This window comes from Pterocles gutturalis, unplaced genomic scaffold, assembly GCF_000699245.1.
Source record: "Pterocles gutturalis isolate BGI_N339 unplaced genomic scaffold, ASM69924v1 scaffold628, whole genome shotgun sequence".
Lineage (NCBI taxonomy): Eukaryota > Metazoa > Chordata > Aves > Pterocliformes > Pteroclidae > Pterocles > Pterocles gutturalis.
The window spans coordinates 77,032-97,347 of NW_010117701.1; the positions used below are offsets into that span (position 1 = coordinate 77,032).

A 20,316-nucleotide genomic window follows, 5' to 3' on the forward strand; every position below is an offset into this window, starting at 1 on the left:
AGGAGGGGTGTTTAATATACACAGTATCTCAACCACTTTCTTACTATCTCCTGGGAATATACATATCCAAATATCTGAAGAGTTTCCTAAGTCTTTACAAGCTCACTTGCTGTGTGCTGATTTCTTTTGTCATCTTCTGTTTTGAAATCAGCAGGCTAATTTACAAATACATTGCCAGCTCTGATAGGTGTGTGCAGCCTTTGTGCCAAGGGAAATTGTTAATCTGATTAAACATCTGAAACTCTGCTCTCTTTCTTCACAGAGCAGCCTCGTACTGAATCTGAGTGGGAGAACAGCTTCACTCTGAAAATGTTTCTTTTTCAGTTTGTCAATCTGAACAGCTCTACCTTTTATATAGCATTCTTCCTTGGAAGGTAGGATTGATGTCTGCACCCTCATATGTGCAAAATGAAGTAGAGAGAAGAAATAAAATTGTCTGTAATGAAACAAAATGGGGACATATTATCACACATCTCAAAATGCAAATTCCATACTAGCAAAGCAGGACAGATTGCAGTTTTATTTTCCTTTCAAAAGCCGAGAAACAGACATAGTTTTCATTTCCTAACACCACATTGGCTCAGTGCTAACTTAATTCCACTGGTGCGAACTGATGCATCCCACAATACTATACATGCAGGTCACTTCACTTAAGTAAATAACACTGTATTTTTCTTTCAGAATGGAATGGAATGGATAGGAATGGAATGGATAGGAATGGAATGGATAGGAATGGAATGGATAGGAATGGAATGGATAGGAATGGAATGGATAGGAATGGAATGGAATGGAATGGAATGGAATGGAATGGAATGGAATGGAATAGAGTAGGATAGGATAGGATAGGATAGGATAGGATAGGATAGGATAGTTCAGTTGGAAGGGACCTACAATGATCATCTAGTCCAAGCCTGAATACTTTGCTTCTTCAACAACATGTTTTGGGCTGTTAAGAATGAATTAGAAGCTATCAGTTGTGGATTTTTTCCACAGAAAGAAATATGTGTGTGTATATATGTATATATATATATTTGTATATCTCTTTCTGCAAGTCCCCTAAAAAGCAAAAGAAAGCCTCTGAGCAGAGAAGACTGCGTAGAAGAATCCATCAGTATGGATTATTTGCATGAGGGAAGTTGTGGGAATCATTTTGGGAGAAAACATGGCAGAATAGTAAGAAAATTATCTTTTGCCTACTGAAAGCTAACATTTTCACTGATTTCACAGAAAGGCAGATATCACAGCCCACATTATCATGTAAGGAAATGGAATGGCAGTTGAAAGCCATTTTCCAAACTGACATGAACAGTTTTATTCAGATTTGCTCTCTTCTCTGCATATGCTGGATATTCAACAGCAGAGTATTTGGTATTGAATAAAACTGAAAGTAAAAATACACTTATCACTTCATAGAAATTATTCCAGGAATCCCTCAAAACATTTTGCAGCATAACATCTTTTATAGTTATATCAATCACGCTAAGATGACATCAGTTTAAAACAGGGTGAGCATTCTTCTATTGCTGTGAACAGGCTACTTACACAACGTAGTTGATGTATATTCCTATGTTAAAGATTTACAGGACACCCTGGTGCCTACTTAAGGCTGATAAACCGGTGGAGACTGGAAGAGGTGAGTATTTGCTAACTACACACTGATTTCTCTGCTGCCCACAGATGCAGTGAATGCAAGCAGAGGTAGACACATAACTCTGTCTAGGTATCTTTGAGTGTGTTATTGGGTTTTCAGTTGCTAACTCCACCTTACTGACACTGACGTCTGCTACAAAAACATCTACATATTGATATATGTGCCCTTTTCAATGTTAGCAATTTTATTGTTTGCATCACATTTGGATAGTGGTATCATATGGTTTAAACACTACTCACATTTTTACATTTAAAATATATCATCCTTGAAATGAATCAGCCAGATATAAATCTGACAAGTTTTTGCTTCTAAAAAAATCCTTTCTTTTCACGTTTTCTAGCCTTGCTGACCAGGGAGCTAAAATAATAAAATAATAATGTAAAAATCTAGACCCATAAAATGTACTTGAAAACTGAACAAAACAACGGAACAAACTTCCCAGAAGAACTACTGGCATAATGTTCCATGTCTATAAAACAAAATTGAATTGGGTAGCAATAAGAGGCTGTCTTTGCAAGTCACTTAAGGACCAATCCCATTTTTTTGGCAAATGCATCCAGAACTCCAAAACCTTTTGACAGTTACTGGAGGTGAACAGCAGCAGTTTCTGGATCAGTCATGTAGCTTCCAGTGCTGTTTTTGCACTGGAAATTGCACTGATTTGCACACTCAAATCCCATCATTTCTTTCCTGCTTCACAGCTGAAAAACTGAAACAACTTTGCAAATACATGACAAATGGCAAGTGGGAAATGCAGGTCTTACACTGCCAACATGAATTTACAAACACTTCCAAATATTTAAATATTTTGATTAATAGAGGTGATCCAAACACTAGCAAAAAAGGAATAATTTGAAAAAGACATCCTAATTTTGAAGTAGTGAATTCTGTACATTCAAGGAAAGAAAAAATTATAAGCAGACCGACAGAAATTTACTGAACATCCCTTCAAAGTCTGAGAGGGGCCAAGCTGACCTAGCAGCTTGCTTCTGCCAAAAGAGGACAGTTCTGCTCTTCCTTTAACTTCCCCCAGAAGTTTGCTCCTTCCTCTTCCTCTACAGTGGCTCTGGCTTGTCCAGCCCTGTAAGGTATCTATTCAGTTCCCTGTACCAGCAGGAAACACTGAGTTAGTTTTCTGATGGGTTACTGGGCTGAATCATCTCACAGAGGCATCAGAGAACAAAGAAAGAACCTCACTTGCAGGAGCAGACTTGGGAGGAACAAAGAACCAGGTTTGGGAGGGAAGCACAGCAGCAAGGTGTTACTGCTTGGGTCAGTTGCTGCTGGAAGCTACTATTAGTAGTCCCCACTATTTTGCCTTTCTCAGAGAAAAAAAAGAATCTAATGATAAATATTTAATTAAAAAGTCTCAACTGTATTGACTACATCTATGTTAGGTCTTATTAGAAATATAATGTAGAATATAATGCCCAGATATCCTTTCAATAGCCCTCTCTTCACCTGCTGGATGAAGCCAGGTATAAGATATTTAATAACATGATATAGTCTGGTCTAGTGTCCTTGGGCACATTCAGACCACAATGTACAAAGTACATTAGTGATGTTATGGTTCTAACATCACTGATAATTCATTAATACTGCACATACCTCTCTTAAGTTATATTGGCTTGTGTGACTAACTCCTAAAAACAGAAGGATAATGATTTAATAATATGCTAGAAAAATCAATTAAAAAAAAATTATCTCCCACCCTGTTAATGTAGAGAAGCTGAATGAGGTCAACAGAAACCTCAGCAGGGACCCTGGTTCTGAGCACCGTATGATGCAGTATGTATAAGAAATTCATACCACACTTTGTTACAGGTCATAACTAATGTCAGTTTTTTTCTCCCTAAAAGTTAAAAGAGAAATAGTTCCAGTACTATGACAGTGATCTGTCTTGATCACTTATTGACTTATCCATAATACCCAGGATCTAACAGTACAGCTTGGACCTCTGCTGTTCGAATCTGCAAAGTCAATTGTGCAAAATGCTCTTTGAGGGCAGAAAGCTTTTGGCCCTTTTATTTTCTTCCAATACTAGATGAAAAATAGTGTAATTACTTAAGTTTGTACTAGCTGAGCATCTCTCCCAAAAGCAGCAGCGCTTCTTCAAGGCCTGGAGCCAATACTAAAGCAAGCAAGCACTCTGCAAAAAGACATGGAGATTTGTTGTTTGACATTAGAAATTTTTAGTTCTTCAAGAAGATAATAGCTTTACATAGTCCACCCAGTCATATACATTAAATAGTACTCAAACAGTATTAGGTCTATCCTTTAGGCATAAACTGTTTGCCTGTGCAGTCAGGACAAATTTTCTCTTAATTCTTTGACTTGAGGCACAGTCACTCTCCCCAAAAGCTATTGAAATCCTTGAAGAAACTTGTTAGCCTTTGCCTCTGTCCCACCCACAGTTGCACAATTAGCATCAGTAATATGAAGACTGGTTTCAACTGATTGTGACCGCTGCAGAGAATTAGATTATAGACTTAAAAGGCTCACAGTATGATACAGTCTCATATGTTCCCATGAGTTTGTATTTTTAAAAAAATTAAAGAGAACAGCATTGAATTTCCTTTAAGTAAATTACCTAGTATCCATTTACAGTCTTGAAGAAATACTTTTACAACTCAGCATAATTTCTGTTTAATCTTTTGTTTCTTTTTTTTTTCCCATAGTGCCACCCTAGCGGATGCCTTATTGATCTCTGTATGCAAATGGGTATTATAATGGTGCTAAAGCAGACCTGGAATAACTTCATGGAACTGGGCTACCCGTAAGTAAATATGGTGCCTATGCTTCCATAGGTCACAGAAGAATACTAAGTTTATGCTTTCCTTATGACGAGTTACATAAAAGCAAGATACAGTAGTCATTACAATAGAAAATCTCCCCTACAATACGAAACTCTTGAAATAGATTTTTAGATGTATAGAGATAGACGGAGTTTAGGTTTTTTCATATTGAACATAGTTTGAAAAAGTGGAAGTGTAACATAAATATTAACAAATAGATAATATACGGGAAGTACTTGATTTCGTTAAATTGTATTCCCTGTTTTAAAATGCCTTAAAAATAACTGTAGGACTGCTGTATTCCTCACGCAGGAAATATTATATGTTTCATTTTTTAGCTATGCCAGGAAGTTCTAAACTGGATTTCTTCTTCCTGGGTGATAAAAGATGCCTGAAAGGGCAGGTATGAGCTGGAAAATATGCACTGCTGCCATATATACACTCTGAGATAGAAAAATGTACTGACTGGTATATAGGCAAGTTCCCTAGTGATCTTCAGGGTATTATGGAGCTGTCCCCTAGCTAAAAGGTTGACAATTATTCATGTCCTATTGGTTCATTCCTTATTGATTAGTATTTAATGAGCATGTTTAATATGATTAATATAGACACTTGATGCTAGACACAGTGTGGCAGGTCATCAAGGGAAATTAGCAAGTGTGAAAACATCAGAGAGCGCTGACATTGTCAGAAAGTATGCCCTTGCAAAGTTCAGGGGGATTCACTTCACTGCAGCATCAGCAGCAGAGCTAGTGCATTTTGGTCCCTGAACTGCAAAAACATGTTGCAGAAGCGATTTCAGGCAGCCTCAGTGCTGATCACATCTAGCTGTAATGAGAATGGAGTAAATTATTTAAATGCACAGAGTAATTGGCAGTCAAGGTACTCAAAGCTCACTTGCTCTCTGTCTTCCTGCATTTGCGCCTAGTGCTGCTTCCCAGGATTTTGCAGCTGTTAGAGCTGGAGAAATTAGCTGGGGTGGGGAGGAGAGAACAGAAGCACCAGTATTGATCCTTCTCTTTCCACTGCCTACCTCTTTTGTCAGTTTTCATTAGATCTTTCTGCTACCTATTAATAGGGATTTTGAAACATAATAAAGAGCACAAAAGGGGATTAAAGAGCGTGACTGAAGGAGATAGGCAGAAATCGTTTAAGAACAAATTAATTAATAGGAATAAACTGTTTCAGGTGAAGTCAGGCTCTTCACTTTAGAGTCACGTTGAAAATCACAACACAAAACACACAGTCACAACAATGTGAGATGCTTCAACTTATTCTGATAAATTTTCCCTCCAGACCTTTCAGCCCACCTTCTAGCTGTGAAATGCTGCAGTCAAGTACATTTACTTATTGCGTGAAAAAAGCATGATCATTTCTGCTAAGAGCATTATCGGAACCAACACCATGTGGATGGCCAGAGGATTTGGAGGCAATCCGACAGTCTGTAGCAGAACATCACTGCACTTCCACGTGTGTGCCAGATACTGCCTGCTGAGACCCAGGCAGAGCCAGCACTGTACAATGCCAAAGCTGATAGCAGAGAATATTTCCCCATAAGGCAGCCCTGGGAGAGGAGTGCCAGCAGCCTGTTTCGGAGAGTGTTTTTTCTCACCATTTCAGGGTGGCAGCCCAGCTCCAGTGTGGGCATGTGCCCCCACAGGGACCACAGAGACACACAGGACCAGTCAGAAGTGCCACCAAGTGTTCCTTGGTGACAGCACCCCAGCGCCTGTGTCACATTTCTCACTGGTACATGTGGATTTGTCTTCTCTTCTGAAATTTCTGCCTGAGAGTTAAAAACTATGTTTTGAAGATATCAAAGAGAGACCCTAGGGTGTGTGCTAGAGCACTCATTGTTTAGGGGTTACATTTTTAACACAAATATTGGCATGTCAGAGTGGGGCTTCTGCTTCATACAAACACCACCTCAAAACCTCTGAAAGTGTGCATCAGTTCTCCTCTCCTGCATAGATACATTGGCAATAATAATAAAAGAAACAAAGTATAAATTAATGCTTCATTTGGTAGCGGGAAACTGCAATTTCAAGTTGATGTTTTTCTTGGAAGAAGAACCATATTAAATCCATATTAAAACCACATTACATTGCATTGCTCACATTTTGCTCACACATAAATCAGAAGATGACATCTCTTTGAATTTTACTAGGAGTCTTAGATATTTAGTAACACTGGTTATGGGTTTCTTCTCTCACAAAGAAGGAAGTTAACCAGGATCTGTGTCAGCGTATTGGTCTCCCACCCACCTCACCCCTCAAATTGCTGCTTTTGAAGGAATTCAGTTCTCAGCCATCTCACTTTCTCACGGGCAGGACAAGGGAGGCAAAGTCCCAAAGGGTGCTGTGAACTGCAAAGATGTGCCCTTAACTGTCCCACAGTTCATCAGTCAGAACCATGGTCATTCATAGGAAAGGCCTTTTTAGGCCTTTAGCCACAAGTGACTGGCTGCAAGCTGCTAAAACCAAATATTTTAATAATTTCTTGTGCTTCCAAATTTTGGTTTGAAGTCCATGTTTGCACTCTAAATTCTTTTCTTGCACTTCTAAATTCTAGAGTTTAATGCCCTGCATCCAGTTGCACCTACATTTCTTCAAAGAAGACAAGAAAAGCTATAACTTCTCTGGTAAATGGCCTGAATGAAAAAATAATCTCTAAGCTTTAAGAAAACAAGCAATTTGCCAAACCCTTATCTAAATCCAATGGCCGTTTGCCTACCGTTCGCAGACCAGACCAGGCCACTGTGAAGGCAAGAAGTGACGCACAGTCAGGGAAAGGATTGTATTATTTGGGTGAGCCACCACCTATCTTGCTGAGATGAAGGGGCCAACCACAACTTTGGAGAAAGTCTCTGTCATGGTTTTTGGTTTTGGGTTTTTGGGGGGGGTTTTTTGCTCTCTGTATATAACTCGTGTCCTTTATTGGCCAAACCAGTGCAACTCCCTGACCTGGAGAAGCAAAGGTGTTTATTTCAGATGTGACCACTCATTTCTCTTCTGGCTCGGTGCCTCCCACGGTGCCCCTACACATGCATTTCTTCAGGAACAATATCTTCCCCCTTGAGTCCAATACAGCTCCCCCACTTCTTGAGATGAAGATAGCTCTCATGTCACCCATCCACTTCTTGGCCACCATGTGTTGTCAGTAGTCCACACTCTTCTTTCTGCCTTTTGTTCCTCTGACTGTTTGGCTGCAGACACCATTCAAGGTTGCTTTTTCCCTCACAGGATTGCTCAGGGCCTGTTACTCTGCACATTGTACAAGTGTGTAGAGATGCCAGCTTGCACACAGGAAGGGATCAAGCAGCGTTAGCACTCCATTTACTGATTTCTCAGTTAGAGCTCAGCTCTCTCCACACAGCATTGCATTCTGCCGTATAAACAGACCCTGAAGTGATTTGCCATTCTGTATAGAGAAAAAGAAGGTAAATAAAGAATGAAAAGATGTCAAAATCCTTCCACCATTTTAACAACATCTAGACCTGGATTACAGCCCATCAGCCGTATCTGTTTTCATACCTATTACGTCATGTCATCAGACACATGTAATACTGTTTTCCTGTGCAGTGGGAAATTAATTTTGCAAGGTATGTTGTGCACACTTAACCTCTTCCAATTTTGTGATAAATAGCCACTAATATTAGTTACTTTGTTTCTTTAATGTATTTGAAAATGTAGGCTAATTCAAAACTGGTGGACCAGGAGAAAACTACGACAAGAGTATGGCACACAGAGAAAAACAAACTTCCCACAGTGGGAAAAGGACTACAATCTGCAACCTATGAATGCTTATGGACTCTTTGATGAATACCTGGAAATGAGTATGGCACTGACATTTGTTGTCTCTCTTTCACTAGATTTTAATGGGTTTTTTTTGTTCATGTGGGCTGGTATATTCTTTTAATTTTTGCTGTACGAAGCTAAAGAGGCTGCAAAAGGGTTTTTATTCTCACAGGTCAGGTGAGGAATGGGAGTGAGTTTGTAAGGACCAAACCAAACCAACATAGCTAATCACATTGCTGCTGATTTGCTAATCTTGCATCTATGAAACACTGTGGCTTTGTGTGGGGAGGGTTGTTTTCCAACCAGAGCCCACCTCTTCACATGCGTACATTTCTGAAGAACTTTGCTGTTATTTACTAAACGAAGTTACCTTGGACTTTTATTTTTTAAACTGTGTGGTACAGACCTGCATGCTTGTTTATGTTTAAAATTCACCGTCATTTACTATCTCACATTTACAAAGCAGCTTGCTGCCAAAAGGCATTGGTCTATCCAGAGGAGAGAGGAGGATAATGGCTCAAATAAATGTTAAAGAACAGGAAATTTTGCCCTACAGGACCAACCTGTGAATGTCATGATTGCTTTTTTTCTTTTCTCCCTTACACAACTATTTTCAAATTAATGGGAAATTCGGCAGTCTGAAAAACTGCATCTAGAAACTTACACAAAGTTTCAAACTGCTGCCCATTTGTACTGTAAAAGGGAATGTATCCAGCCCTAATCTTTCCAGGTATTGAGAGATGCTAGTTGATGCTGGAGTAAAAAATGTCCCTTTCTAAAAGCAGTTTGTCCACCCCCAAACTTTGCTCCAAATGACAAAATCTAGAGGTTGCTGTCCATCCTGGGGATAGATGCGTACTTGTTATTGTCATCCTTGCTCTGAACTTTTGGCAAGGAATTGCTGTGCAAGTGTCACTAGACTATTGTATGTTACGGCATAATAAGAAATGTTTGTATATTTATGGATAATGTATGCAGATTTTATTTGGTATCTTAGACTTTGGGATTAGATCTTAATAGTTATACTGTGGTCTTTCCTTTTTTCCTAGTTCTTCAGTTCGGGTTCACAACCATTTTTGTGGCAGCTTTTCCACTGGCACCGCTTCTGGCCTTGCTTAACAATATTATTGAAATTCGGCTTGATGCATACAAATTTGTCACCCAGTGGAGAAGACCTTTAGCTTCAAGAGCCAAAGATATAGGTGAGCTCTTTGTATGTGAGTATGTTGTGTGTGTGTTATTTTTAAGGCAAAGCATTGACTGCTTCAAGCAAGAGCAGATTAAGGTATTTTCAGTCATCTTCCTCAATAACAACACACAATTTGATTGTTCTACAAAGCTTCAAGGATCTGATGTCAATCTACTTATGCAATTAATAGTTTATATTAGAAGATGTCTTTTAATGATTTTCTGGGTGACTTAACAGCCAAGATATTTTAATGAATTTATCAGTGTCCTCTGTAGGTTTTCCCATGTGGCAGACACACGTAATAACCAGACAGAGCAGCTGAAACATGAAAGTCAAGTGAAAGCAGCCACCACCCACTAAGGGATCTGTGTGTTTTGTATTTACCTGGCCAAAACCAAGCTCTCCTGTGACTCAGGGGTTATTCCCAGTAGATCCCTAGTGGCCTAGAGTGAGTCTAAATCCCAAGAGATTACTTCTCTCAGTGAGGCACACCTGCATTGCTAAACACAGGGTTCACATAACTTTGAGGTCACCTAGCCACACACTACTGCAAGGGCTCTCTGAACATATTTTGTCTATAAATCTCTTCTGTCCTTGCAGTGTGCAAAAGCAGAACACCTTTAGGAAAGACTCTGTAAAACAGTCACGTGCCCAACAGTGAATACACGGTGTCTTTGGAGGGTTAGATAGGATACCTCACAGCCTATCTGCATTCAGTAGCCCACACCATGAAACATCAGAAGGCTGGACTTTGTGCTCTCAGAATGGTCTACCATGTATCTAGAGTCTCTGTCTGCATAAAACTTTGTACGTGATCAGTGCATCTATGAGTTTAGGTACAAGCCTGGACATCAGCCAGTATACAGCATACGCTGCAGACATAATTTCTGAAAAAAAACCAACAACAACAAAAAAAACCCCACTAGTTATATAACATAAATAATAAAAACACACAAAAATAGATTTATTTTTTCTTCAGGCCAATGCAGGCGTGGTTTCTCAAAATATGCTGCATTTGCTCCTTATCCAAGAAAGTTTTCAGGGACAGCTCAATGCCTCATTAAAATCAACGGATGTGTCTAACCTGCCTTTGGTGTGGTTCTCAGTGATGGTTCTCATGACCAGAGTTGCTGTGTGGCTGTACTGCAAGATCTGTCAGACAGTTAAGGATGGGCCAGAAAGCCCAGATGATGCCTAGGGGCAGTGTGCCATGCTATAGCATTAGCGTGCCATGAGGACTTTGATGCTGGAAGGTACATGCTGACCAGCTGTGCACAAATTACATACAAGGCCCCTGTGACAGGCAGATGATGGATTGCATATATTCATGGCTGCCCTGGCAGACCATCCTCAAAGGCTGGATAGTTATCATCATAAGCAGGGAGACTTACAGCATTTCTTAAAACTGCCCACATGGTTATGTGGCTTGCTGGAGCCAAGGCCTCCATGAGCATTTTTGCAGCTTCCTTCAGAATATTTGCAGGATAAACAAAGTTTCCATCCAGTGGAAATAGAAATCTGATCCACTGAGGTCCTGCTGCTCAAAAAGAAAAATTATTTTTACTCTGTGACTTTTGGATAGAGACTAAAAAAGACCTTGGATGGCGGGGACGATTGCTTCAGAGCATGCAGTATCTCAGGCACTTTGGTTCTTGTTTTTTCTGTAGCTGATGTACTCTCCTTGTTGAACAGGAATCTGGTACGGGATCCTGGAAGGCATTGGAATTCTTTCTGTTATCACAAATGCGTTTGTTATAGCTGTGACATCAGATTTCATCCCTCGCCTTGTTTATGCTTACAAATATGGACCTTGTGCTGGCCAAGGAGAAGCTGGACAAAAGTAAGCTTTTGTTTGGAAAAGCAGATGCGCGTGAAAATCACTTGCTACTTGAATAGATACAGGAATATTGTCTGGGTATGTTCTGATGCCACCTACCCAAATTCATTGCTTGTGCTTAGTTAACAGGTATCAGCCATAGATACTGATGCTTTGCATATTCACAGAATGGGTTGTTGAGTGACTATAATTTTTGATGTCAATTCCAGGAAAACATAGCAGAACTGTTACAGAGATTTGGTGTGTGCAACAGTATGCTGCACAAGCTGCACTTCCCAGCTGCTGTACATGGATATAACCTTCTTGTCATTCTGAAGCAATGCTGATATTTTTCAGTTATATATTTAACGAGCATTTTAAACTTATTCATTGGGCTTTTTTTCCTGATGCAGTATTCAGCATGTACTGCTCAAAAAGTAGTGTCAAACAAGAGGAAGCAATTCCCAGCTAATAAATGAAGATATACTTACAGAGCAAAATAATTTTGTTTTCTTCAAAAACTAGAGTCTTTAGTTTAAATCTTTCAGGAGATATTTGTGAACTGAATCCCTGCTGCCTAAGTGTATTTTATTTCAATATTGCTAAACAGTGAGATTATATTAGCGTGTGCACACTACCAGAAAGTATGAGTACAGCTGCTACATGACAAATTGTAAAATCCAGGCTGTTGGACTCAGGGAAGGTCATTGAATCCAGCTGAACACAAATAAGCAGTTTTCAAATGATCTCCTAGCACTTCCATTAGCAAGGACACTACTGTTCAAGGAAACCCAGGCTAAACAGTAGACAGTGACAGAGAGCTTACATTCTGCTACTAGACATATGGCAGGTTGATTTTTCTTCCCTCCTAGCGAATACTTCTGTTGCAGCTTTTTTGCCGTCTTTTGGTTGTCAATACTGTTTAATCATACTGACAGAAGAAGGGCAGCTGGTGTGGCAGCTCCTGATTAGCAGCACTGCTAACTTGCTGTCCTGCAAGGAGTTTAGCATTTTAGTCAGTGCCAGGGGAAATGTTCCATTTATTTTCATGAAGAGTAAAAGTCCCTTCATGGATCAAGTGTTTGGTCTGGTGCCAGTCATTCCTGAGCATGTGCCTCTGCTTGTGCCATTGTGAAGATCCACAGGACATTGAGGCACTGTCAGCAACTTTCTTGCTACTGATCTTCTCAGGACCACCGTGCATAAAAAAACACCTTTAGAAATTTTATTTTTGTGAAGACTCAAATATGACTCACTGTCTTTGAAACTAGTTCTGCATAGGGAAAGTAGCTTGTCTCACAGATGAAGCTCTTCTAATCTTTTCACAAAACTTTTGTACAGTGTTTTCACACTTCTGCTGCTTTTCTGAGTGAATTTCTAGATGAAACCATCAGATAGTAATCCTTTGGAGGAGCCAACTTGGATAAAAACTACTTATGTTAGCATTCAAAAATGCACAGAAATATTGCATTTTCTCAAATTAAGGAGTCAAGAACATCTGCTGTTGAATAACTTAAATGACAGAGGTGCTTTTTTCTTTCAAAAAACATTTGCAGGTACTAGATCCATATGACACCCACTGATACTAGAAAAATATTGTAATTAAGTTCCAAATACCATCAGTATGGAGATTTGAGACAAAAGCCAGATGGCATTTAAATGTAATTTCTCAAAGACTGTAAAATACATAGCTCAAAAAAAAACCCCAAACTCTTACTGTGCATTATGCTCTGCACCAAGCTGAGCAGTGTGCCTGGACTTACCTGTGCTTGGGCAGCACAGAGGGAGCAGCACACTACACTTGCCGTATCTCCCCTCAGTTTTATTAACACCAAACCTGAGCCTTCAAGTGACTCCCACAGCCGTTTGTCAGGCGACGTACGTTCTCCTCCTCGGTGTTCTCCAAACTCTGTCTGACCCTTGCAGTGCTCAGCCACCCGGGGATCTTTTAGTACTGAGTTCCCTGGTTAACTGGACATTTTGTAAATTTAAGTGTATTGCCTTTCCATCTGATTTAATGTCCCTTTGTGCTAGTATTGTGAGGGTAACAGTGAGAATATTCTGATTATCTTCCTAGTGCTATTCATTATTTTCTCTACCTCTCTTGTGTCACTTTTTAGATGACTTTTCAAAAGTAACCAGTCCAAGTCTTCACCATTTCTTCTCCCATAGAAATCTACCATTGTTTCACTTTTATTGTCCATCTGACTTACCTGAGCATTTCTTTTACATTGCCTCAACATCCTTTTCAAATTTTAATAAGCATCACAGTCATACTCTGGATTTCATAAAACCCAGAGAACATCCTCATGGGTACAACAGTTAACAGAAGAACCTTGCTGTGTCCTGACTACAGGATTTTTTCCCCTCTAGGTGTATGGTTGGCTATGTTAATGCCAGTTTATCAGTATTTCTGGTGTCTGACTTTGAAAACCGTTCAGAGCCAACATCAAATGGAAGTGAATTCTCTGGTTCACCATTGAAATATTGCAGGTAAGTATCTAATGAAAATACCTCTCTGCTTTAAGACACTGAAAGGGAGAAGCATCATTATAAATTTTGGGTTGGAACTAATTTTCAGGACTTAAAAAACAGTAATGGAAAGAATTAACTGTACTCTTCAGGGACATGCTTATGGTACTGCTTGGCTGTCACCTGCATGATTCCTTCCTTAGACATGGGAGAAGCTGAAAAGTGGATATCTGTCAAGTGTTCCTAACGCAGGATTTCTATGGTGTCATGGCTGAATCAGACAGAACCGTCACGGGGAAATATGGTGTCAAAGGGCCAATGATAGGTGACTGATTAGTTAAGTACCAGTGAGATGAAACTATAATCAGATTATATCATAGCACATGCACAGGGAAGTCGAGGTTGCACAGAAGTGACCACAATGAGTTATTTCACAGGTCTGCCAGGCATAAACAGGGTCTGTCCTAAGCTACCTTTACAAGATCTCAAATCCAGCACTTCTTAATTGCCGAATGATTAATATGTTTATGTCACGCTTACAGGTGTGATCATTAGTAATAATCATATACTTGTGGTTTGAATAAAAATAAAACGAGCAGTTAATGATCAGTATGTCTTTGTCCTCAGCCAACAGATTGGAGAAATAGCTGTCTGAGACTAGTCTGTAATGACAGATTTGCACCTGATTGAATTTAATGGTCCAAAGAATCAAGGATTTACATAAAGGTCTTAAATGAGGTCCCAACCAAAAATACCAACCAAAATATACAGCTATTAATCTTTTATTGCAACATTGGTTTACAAGCATGAGTCCTAATAACTGCAGATACACTCAGATCCAGTATTTTTCACTGTGAAGAATCAAAATGTCCTTTAATGAGTGCCTAAAGAACGAAAGATATTGTGTGATACAGCAAAAGTCGGTGATAGTTTGTGATATTGTGGCATTTTTATTAATATAAGTTTGAGGGGTAGAGCATAATGAACGAAGGGGGTGGCATTAATGCTTTTGTTCAACTAACTGATATTTAAGATTGTTGCAACTTATTTGACAGAAAGAACATCCCAATGTTGAATCCATAGATAACATTTTCTGCGGAGCAGAACCACTCCGAGAATACTCTATTACACATTGTTTGCCATAGCACCATTTAATAATGTTTTATAATTCTGATAATTCTCTTCCCCCTCTTTAATTCCTTTCTTCCCAAATTTCAAGCACGAGGTTGCTGCTACTTAAAGCCAATGGTGAAAATCCCATCAATAAAAAAAATTGTCCCCTCGGTATTCCATAAACAGAACACTATTAAATTGGTGCCATAAATCTCCAGAAGATAAATCTGTTCTTTTGGGGGACACTGAATTGTTATGTATATCTACCCTTGAAAGAAAAGGAACGTCTTACTTTCTTTAGCTGAGTTTATCACCTACTTAACCCTCCTGAATTCTGGTAAAACATCAGTCATTTTAATTGCACTTCAAACCAGATATTGATAGTGAAGCAAGGAAATACATGCTCTACTGTGCAACGGTTTAGGCATTTTTCCAGAAAGGCATTCTGTCTGAACAAAAAAAACAGTAGCCCTATTCAGTTAACTTCTGCTCATCTGGAACCTGGATGGTGCCATGCTATTCTGGTTGTTTATAAAAGGTTTCCTCATTTCTTCACACTTAGTTCCTAGCAAGTACAAAAAGGAGACACATTCTCATGACTTGGAACTTAGTCCAGGACCTTCTGTTTTCAGGACGCTTAGGATATTGTGAAGCATCCTAAACTATGAAGTCAGCATGCTGCTTGCAGAAGGGAAGATCATCTCAGTTTTAAGAATTTGCACAAGAGACACTGCAATTTAATAGAGGCCTGTTGCTGACTAAGATGTCAAGACACAGTTTAATTCATTTTGTGTAGCACCCTCTGCAATCTATGAAGGTGAACCTTCAGGGAGTAATGCAGATTATCATAGAGATGAAATAACTGTTTATTTCTTTTGCTCATCTGAGTTTTCTTTATTTTCTTAAAACTAACTTAGAGGTCAAGCTTAAGTGTATTATTTACTATGGCACTTTCAATATTTTTTTAAATGGGTTTTCTGTCCCGTCTAGGAAACGGATTAAAGAGAAAACAATTTTTACACTGCTTTTAAACTATGTTTCTACAATAGTGTTTTGGAATTAACATACTGCTAGTAGAAATGGACTCCCGAATGCATGACTTAAACAGATTCATGATTCGTTAATGTAGTTTTGGAGCCTTCCTGGATCCAGCTTTCCCAATAGATATCTCTAGTTACTTTATTGAGACCTGAAGTCTTCAAAGAAACATTCTGCAAGACAAGACACACCCCTTGCCCCCGCAGTTCTGGCTCCACTGAAGTCAGGCTGAGTCATGCTTTACTCCAGGGACGGACAGCTAATTGACCAAGGGCCAGATGGAGCCCATGAGGCAGTTTTCTGTGGATTTTGGGAGGACTGTCAGGCTGACAACATTGGGGACATTTATGGAAGAAAGTGGCCCTCAAAACAGCAGAGCATCTGTGATGGGTTTGCCCTTGGCTGGGGGCCAAACCACACACCCACTCATGCAATTAACCCCCCCACAGCCGAGGATAGGGGAGAGAATTAAAGGGGTAAAGAGAAAAAAGGTCTCATGCGTTGACATAAGAACAATTTAATAACTAAACTACAATAATATTGAAAATAATAGTATATACAAATATACAAATGAGTGATACACAGTGATACTGCCCCCCCACCCGATGACCAAGGCTCAGCCTCTTCCCTGCCAATGATCCCAAAGCAGGGAGAGTCCCGAAACCGTACTCACAGGACGCAGATAACAGTCCAAGTGTCCCAGTCTGAGAGCTGACCGGGATGGGGGCGGGGAAAGGCCTTGGGAGAGGGACCACCTGGAGCGAGATGACCCAGAGCAAAAGAGATCTGGAACGAAAAAGGGCCGATTTCTGGAGGGTCCTCACCTATACACTGGGCATGACGTGTATGTTGTGGAATAGATTATTGACCACTTTGGGTCTCAATCCCAAACCTAAGATCAAATCCTGGGCTAGTAACTGGGGCTGTGCTCCCTCCCAGCTGCTCCAGTCTGCAGACAGCCAGAGAAGCTGAAAGACCTTGGCAGCCACATAAACATCACTTTTTATCAGCTTTCTTCTGAGCACAAATCCAAAACACAGCCTCTTGATAGCTGTTATGAAGAAAGTTAACTCTGTCTCAGCTTAACCCAGGACAGCATCTCACCCTGCTCCATGTTTTGGGAAGGTGCCTGCAAGGCACATATTGCACTGCCAAGGGAGCTGCTGTAGGGTCAAACCACTTGGTGCTGAGCACCCAACATCCTCTGCATTTGCTTCAGCAGCTTCGCTTCATGCAGGCACCAGCCTGGTCCTTTGTACTGAATTTCCATTAGCAGCTGGAGCATGAAAGGTACTCCTGGAGTGCATCTTACCATTAGGTTTCATCTGAAAGTAAATCCATTTGGGTGAACCAAAGCATGGCAAGTAGAGGTGATCAGGACACTTCAAAAGCAGGCATCTCATCTGAAATAAAACACTAGTGTAGGCCCAGCCAAAGAAGCAAGCAATGTCATGGTAATTTGTACAGTCTGAACTGAGATCATTTTGCTGCAGAAAATGGAATGATCAAGAGCAGCTGGGTTTTGGTTTTGCCTTCCTCTCAGGAAGCAGGGCAGGAGTTACTAAGTACCCCACTCTGCTTGTCTTTCAGGTACAGGGACTACCGAGACCCTCCCCACTCCCCAGTGCCCTATGGTTACACGCTGCAGTTCTGGCATGTCTTAGCAGCACGGTTGGCTTTCATTATCGTATTTGAGGTCAGTGACCATTCAGGTGGCAAGTGTGTCTGTTTCTCTGTTTTAACGAAAACAACAAAACGAAACAAATTTCCCTTTGAAGCTTTTTAATTCCAACGATCTGTGATGGCAACTGTTGAGATTTTCATGTTGTTTCTACTATGTATTTTGTGCCTTGTATTCTCAGATCCATTTTCTGAACAGTCACAGGTATTTGGGTCTTAACAAAAAGAGGAATGCAGCACTTTGAAAGCCCTAACAGTGACTTGCACATAGGGGAAATAAATAAAGCTTTTATTTACTTTCTGAGTTTTGGCATTCGTATGCTGGCTAGGCTGGAAAGCTGCATGCTGATCAGTGTGTGAGGAAGTGGGGAAGGAACACGAGAAGAAAAGATGAAATCTGAACAACTGAAAAATTAAGGTAGTTTAAGTTATAGTATTTACACATCTATCTTTTTTCTCTTATTTTTTAACACCATTCATTTCCCCAGAATGATTAGAATCACAAAGATGATGATGATGAAAAGGATTCAATACCTTTGCAAATGTTCATAATATTAGTACTTACTGTCAGTACCTCAGAAATCTTTCAGAGAAACCAGAGAAGATAATACCAGCTTCACACAACTGGTATTCCCATGCTGGTTTTGAAAAAGAGAGACAGGAAGGTAGATAAATAGGATGACAGAATTTACAAAACAAAATTCAGTTCTTAAGGCTTGAATTTCAGGTGCCTGAATATCCCTGCCAGAAACCAGGGGCTCAGCATCTCTCCAGCACAAGCAGTTTGAAATACCTTTTACACTGCGAAGAAGCCAAACAAGGAGAAAATTACTTTTAAAAAGTCATTACTCAGTCCTCTGCTCTGGAATCACAGCACCAGGGCATCAAACACAGATATGGAAGCTGTAATCACCATAAATTATTGGCATAAAGTTCATGAACACACACACACAATAAAGATAACGGAGGCAAGAAAAATAAGCCCTGCTGAAGTCTCAGTGCCCAGACCAATTTGTGCTGTGGCATAGCTTCTTGTGTCTGCCCAATACTTGCACAAGAGAATTGACTTTGCTTTGCCCCACCCAAATCCATAGGCTGGCTTATAGCTGTCTCCCTCAACAGAGGCCACTGTTCATTGGCACTGCAAACTGTTTCCTTAACTATATCTATGAAAACAAAAAAGTAATTGTAGCAGAAACCATGACTGTCTGTGTGGAGAACACTAATGGGTGTGTATTGTGATTGCTACAACAATTACAGCAAAAAATTGTGCTAAGAGATAAGTGATTCAAGGTAGGTTTTTTCTCAAATTAAGTAATACCCAAGCTCAGATACCTTTTTGTCACTGGGCAAGTGGGTGTGGTTATTTTGGCTATCTTGACCTCCCTCAAAAAACACAGACAAGTATTTTCTATCACTTCCAAAGGAATTATTTGACCAGGCTAAACTGAGCATTCAGTTACAATGCTGACAGAAGCTGTTTTTCTTTTTTTAGGTTTGGCAAAAAAACCCAACAATTAAAATATTGCAGGTTTATTTCACATGAAGGAAGAACAAATGGGAAAACTTGTTACATTTTCAGTGCCTTTCAAAGGACGGTTTCCACCTGGAGTAGAAGAAATAACTTCATTTCTCCAATCTGGATTTAATGTCCTTTCTGAGATGGAGGATTTTTCTGTTTCTCTGCTCCTCCTCTCAAGTGGAGTGATTAAATCTCCAAGCAGCATTTTTGCTCAAACAAAAAAGGACACTCAAGCAATCCTCCCCCATCACACTCAAGCTTTGCTGTGGCATGCCTAAAACATGAGGGATAAAGGATCCTTGTATTTAATTGTGATGTTTAGTAAATGGGAATATGTCTTTGGATGAGGGACACAGTATAAGAAAAAATGTTTTGTTTTGCATAGGTAATCCATTGTCTCCGACACTGATACAAGGGTTTTCTGGAAATAGGAAAGTATTACCTCATTTGACCCTCCTCTTCCTGCAGAGCAATCCACTAATACCAGACCCTGCCCAAACAACCTTACATCAAATCATCACCTCAGGGGTTTGAACAGAAAGGTCATACAACAGGTTTGAGGCCTTGTTGGAACCCAGCTGCTCATAACCTTTGCTGTGATCCATACTCCACTGACTTTGGCTGGAGTTTTTGTGGGGAAAATATTTCCTGGTTTGGTTTCCTCAAATTTAGTAATGGATTTAGTCCTAACACAGCATCTTTTTGTGAATTGGAAGGAGAGGATCTTCAGAAGATACAGAAAATGCTTATTTTCTTCCTAAGATTTTCATTTTTCATCCTTTTTTTGTTTTCACAGCACCTTGTCTTTTGCATAAAGCACCTGATTTCCTACTTAATCCCAGATCTCCCAAAAGATCTGAGAGATAGGATGAGGAGAGAAAAGTACCTGATTCAGGAAATGATGTATGAAGCTGAACTAGAACGTCTGCAGAAAGAGCGGAAGGAAAGGAAGAAGAACGGAAAATCTTATCACAATGAATGGCCATGATGGGGTGAGGAAGAAATTGCTTAAAAGAAGATAGGAATTCTGCTTATAGAAATGTCCTGTATTTCTACAGGGGAGAGTGTACTGAAAGGAATAGTCAGTCAATGTTGTGTGCAGTTAGCAGATGTGTGCCCATGTTTAATAGGGTGCATATTGTCATAAACCTTTTGAAATTAGAGGTCTTGAAAGGGTTAGTCTTCTCCAGAGCTAATGTCGGCATGAGCAGATCAGAACAACGCTTATGTCTCTGCACTCTTT

General features: G+C 39.9%; 1 protein-coding gene across 1 annotated transcript in view; it reads left to right on the forward strand.

The window, feature by feature from the left end:
* Nucleotides 1–20,061, forward strand: part of ANO4 (anoctamin 4) — a gene marked incomplete at its 5' end in the record, with an annotated part of 91,858 nt that extends 71,797 nt beyond the window's left edge. The window contains 9 exons of the mRNA XM_010075870.1: nt 263–374; nt 1,576–1,633; nt 4,330–4,427; nt 8,139–8,281; nt 9,293–9,445; nt 11,125–11,272; nt 13,622–13,741; nt 17,462–17,567; nt 19,870–20,061. Coding sequence (XP_010074172.1) covers nt 263–374; nt 1,576–1,633; nt 4,330–4,427; nt 8,139–8,281; nt 9,293–9,445; nt 11,125–11,272; nt 13,622–13,741; nt 17,462–17,567; nt 19,870–20,061 — 1,130 coding nt within the window. The remainder of the gene's footprint in view (nt 1–262; nt 375–1,575; nt 1,634–4,329; nt 4,428–8,138; nt 8,282–9,292; nt 9,446–11,124; nt 11,273–13,621; nt 13,742–17,461; nt 17,568–19,869) is intronic.
* Between the last annotated feature and the right edge of the window lie 255 nt (nt 20,062–20,316).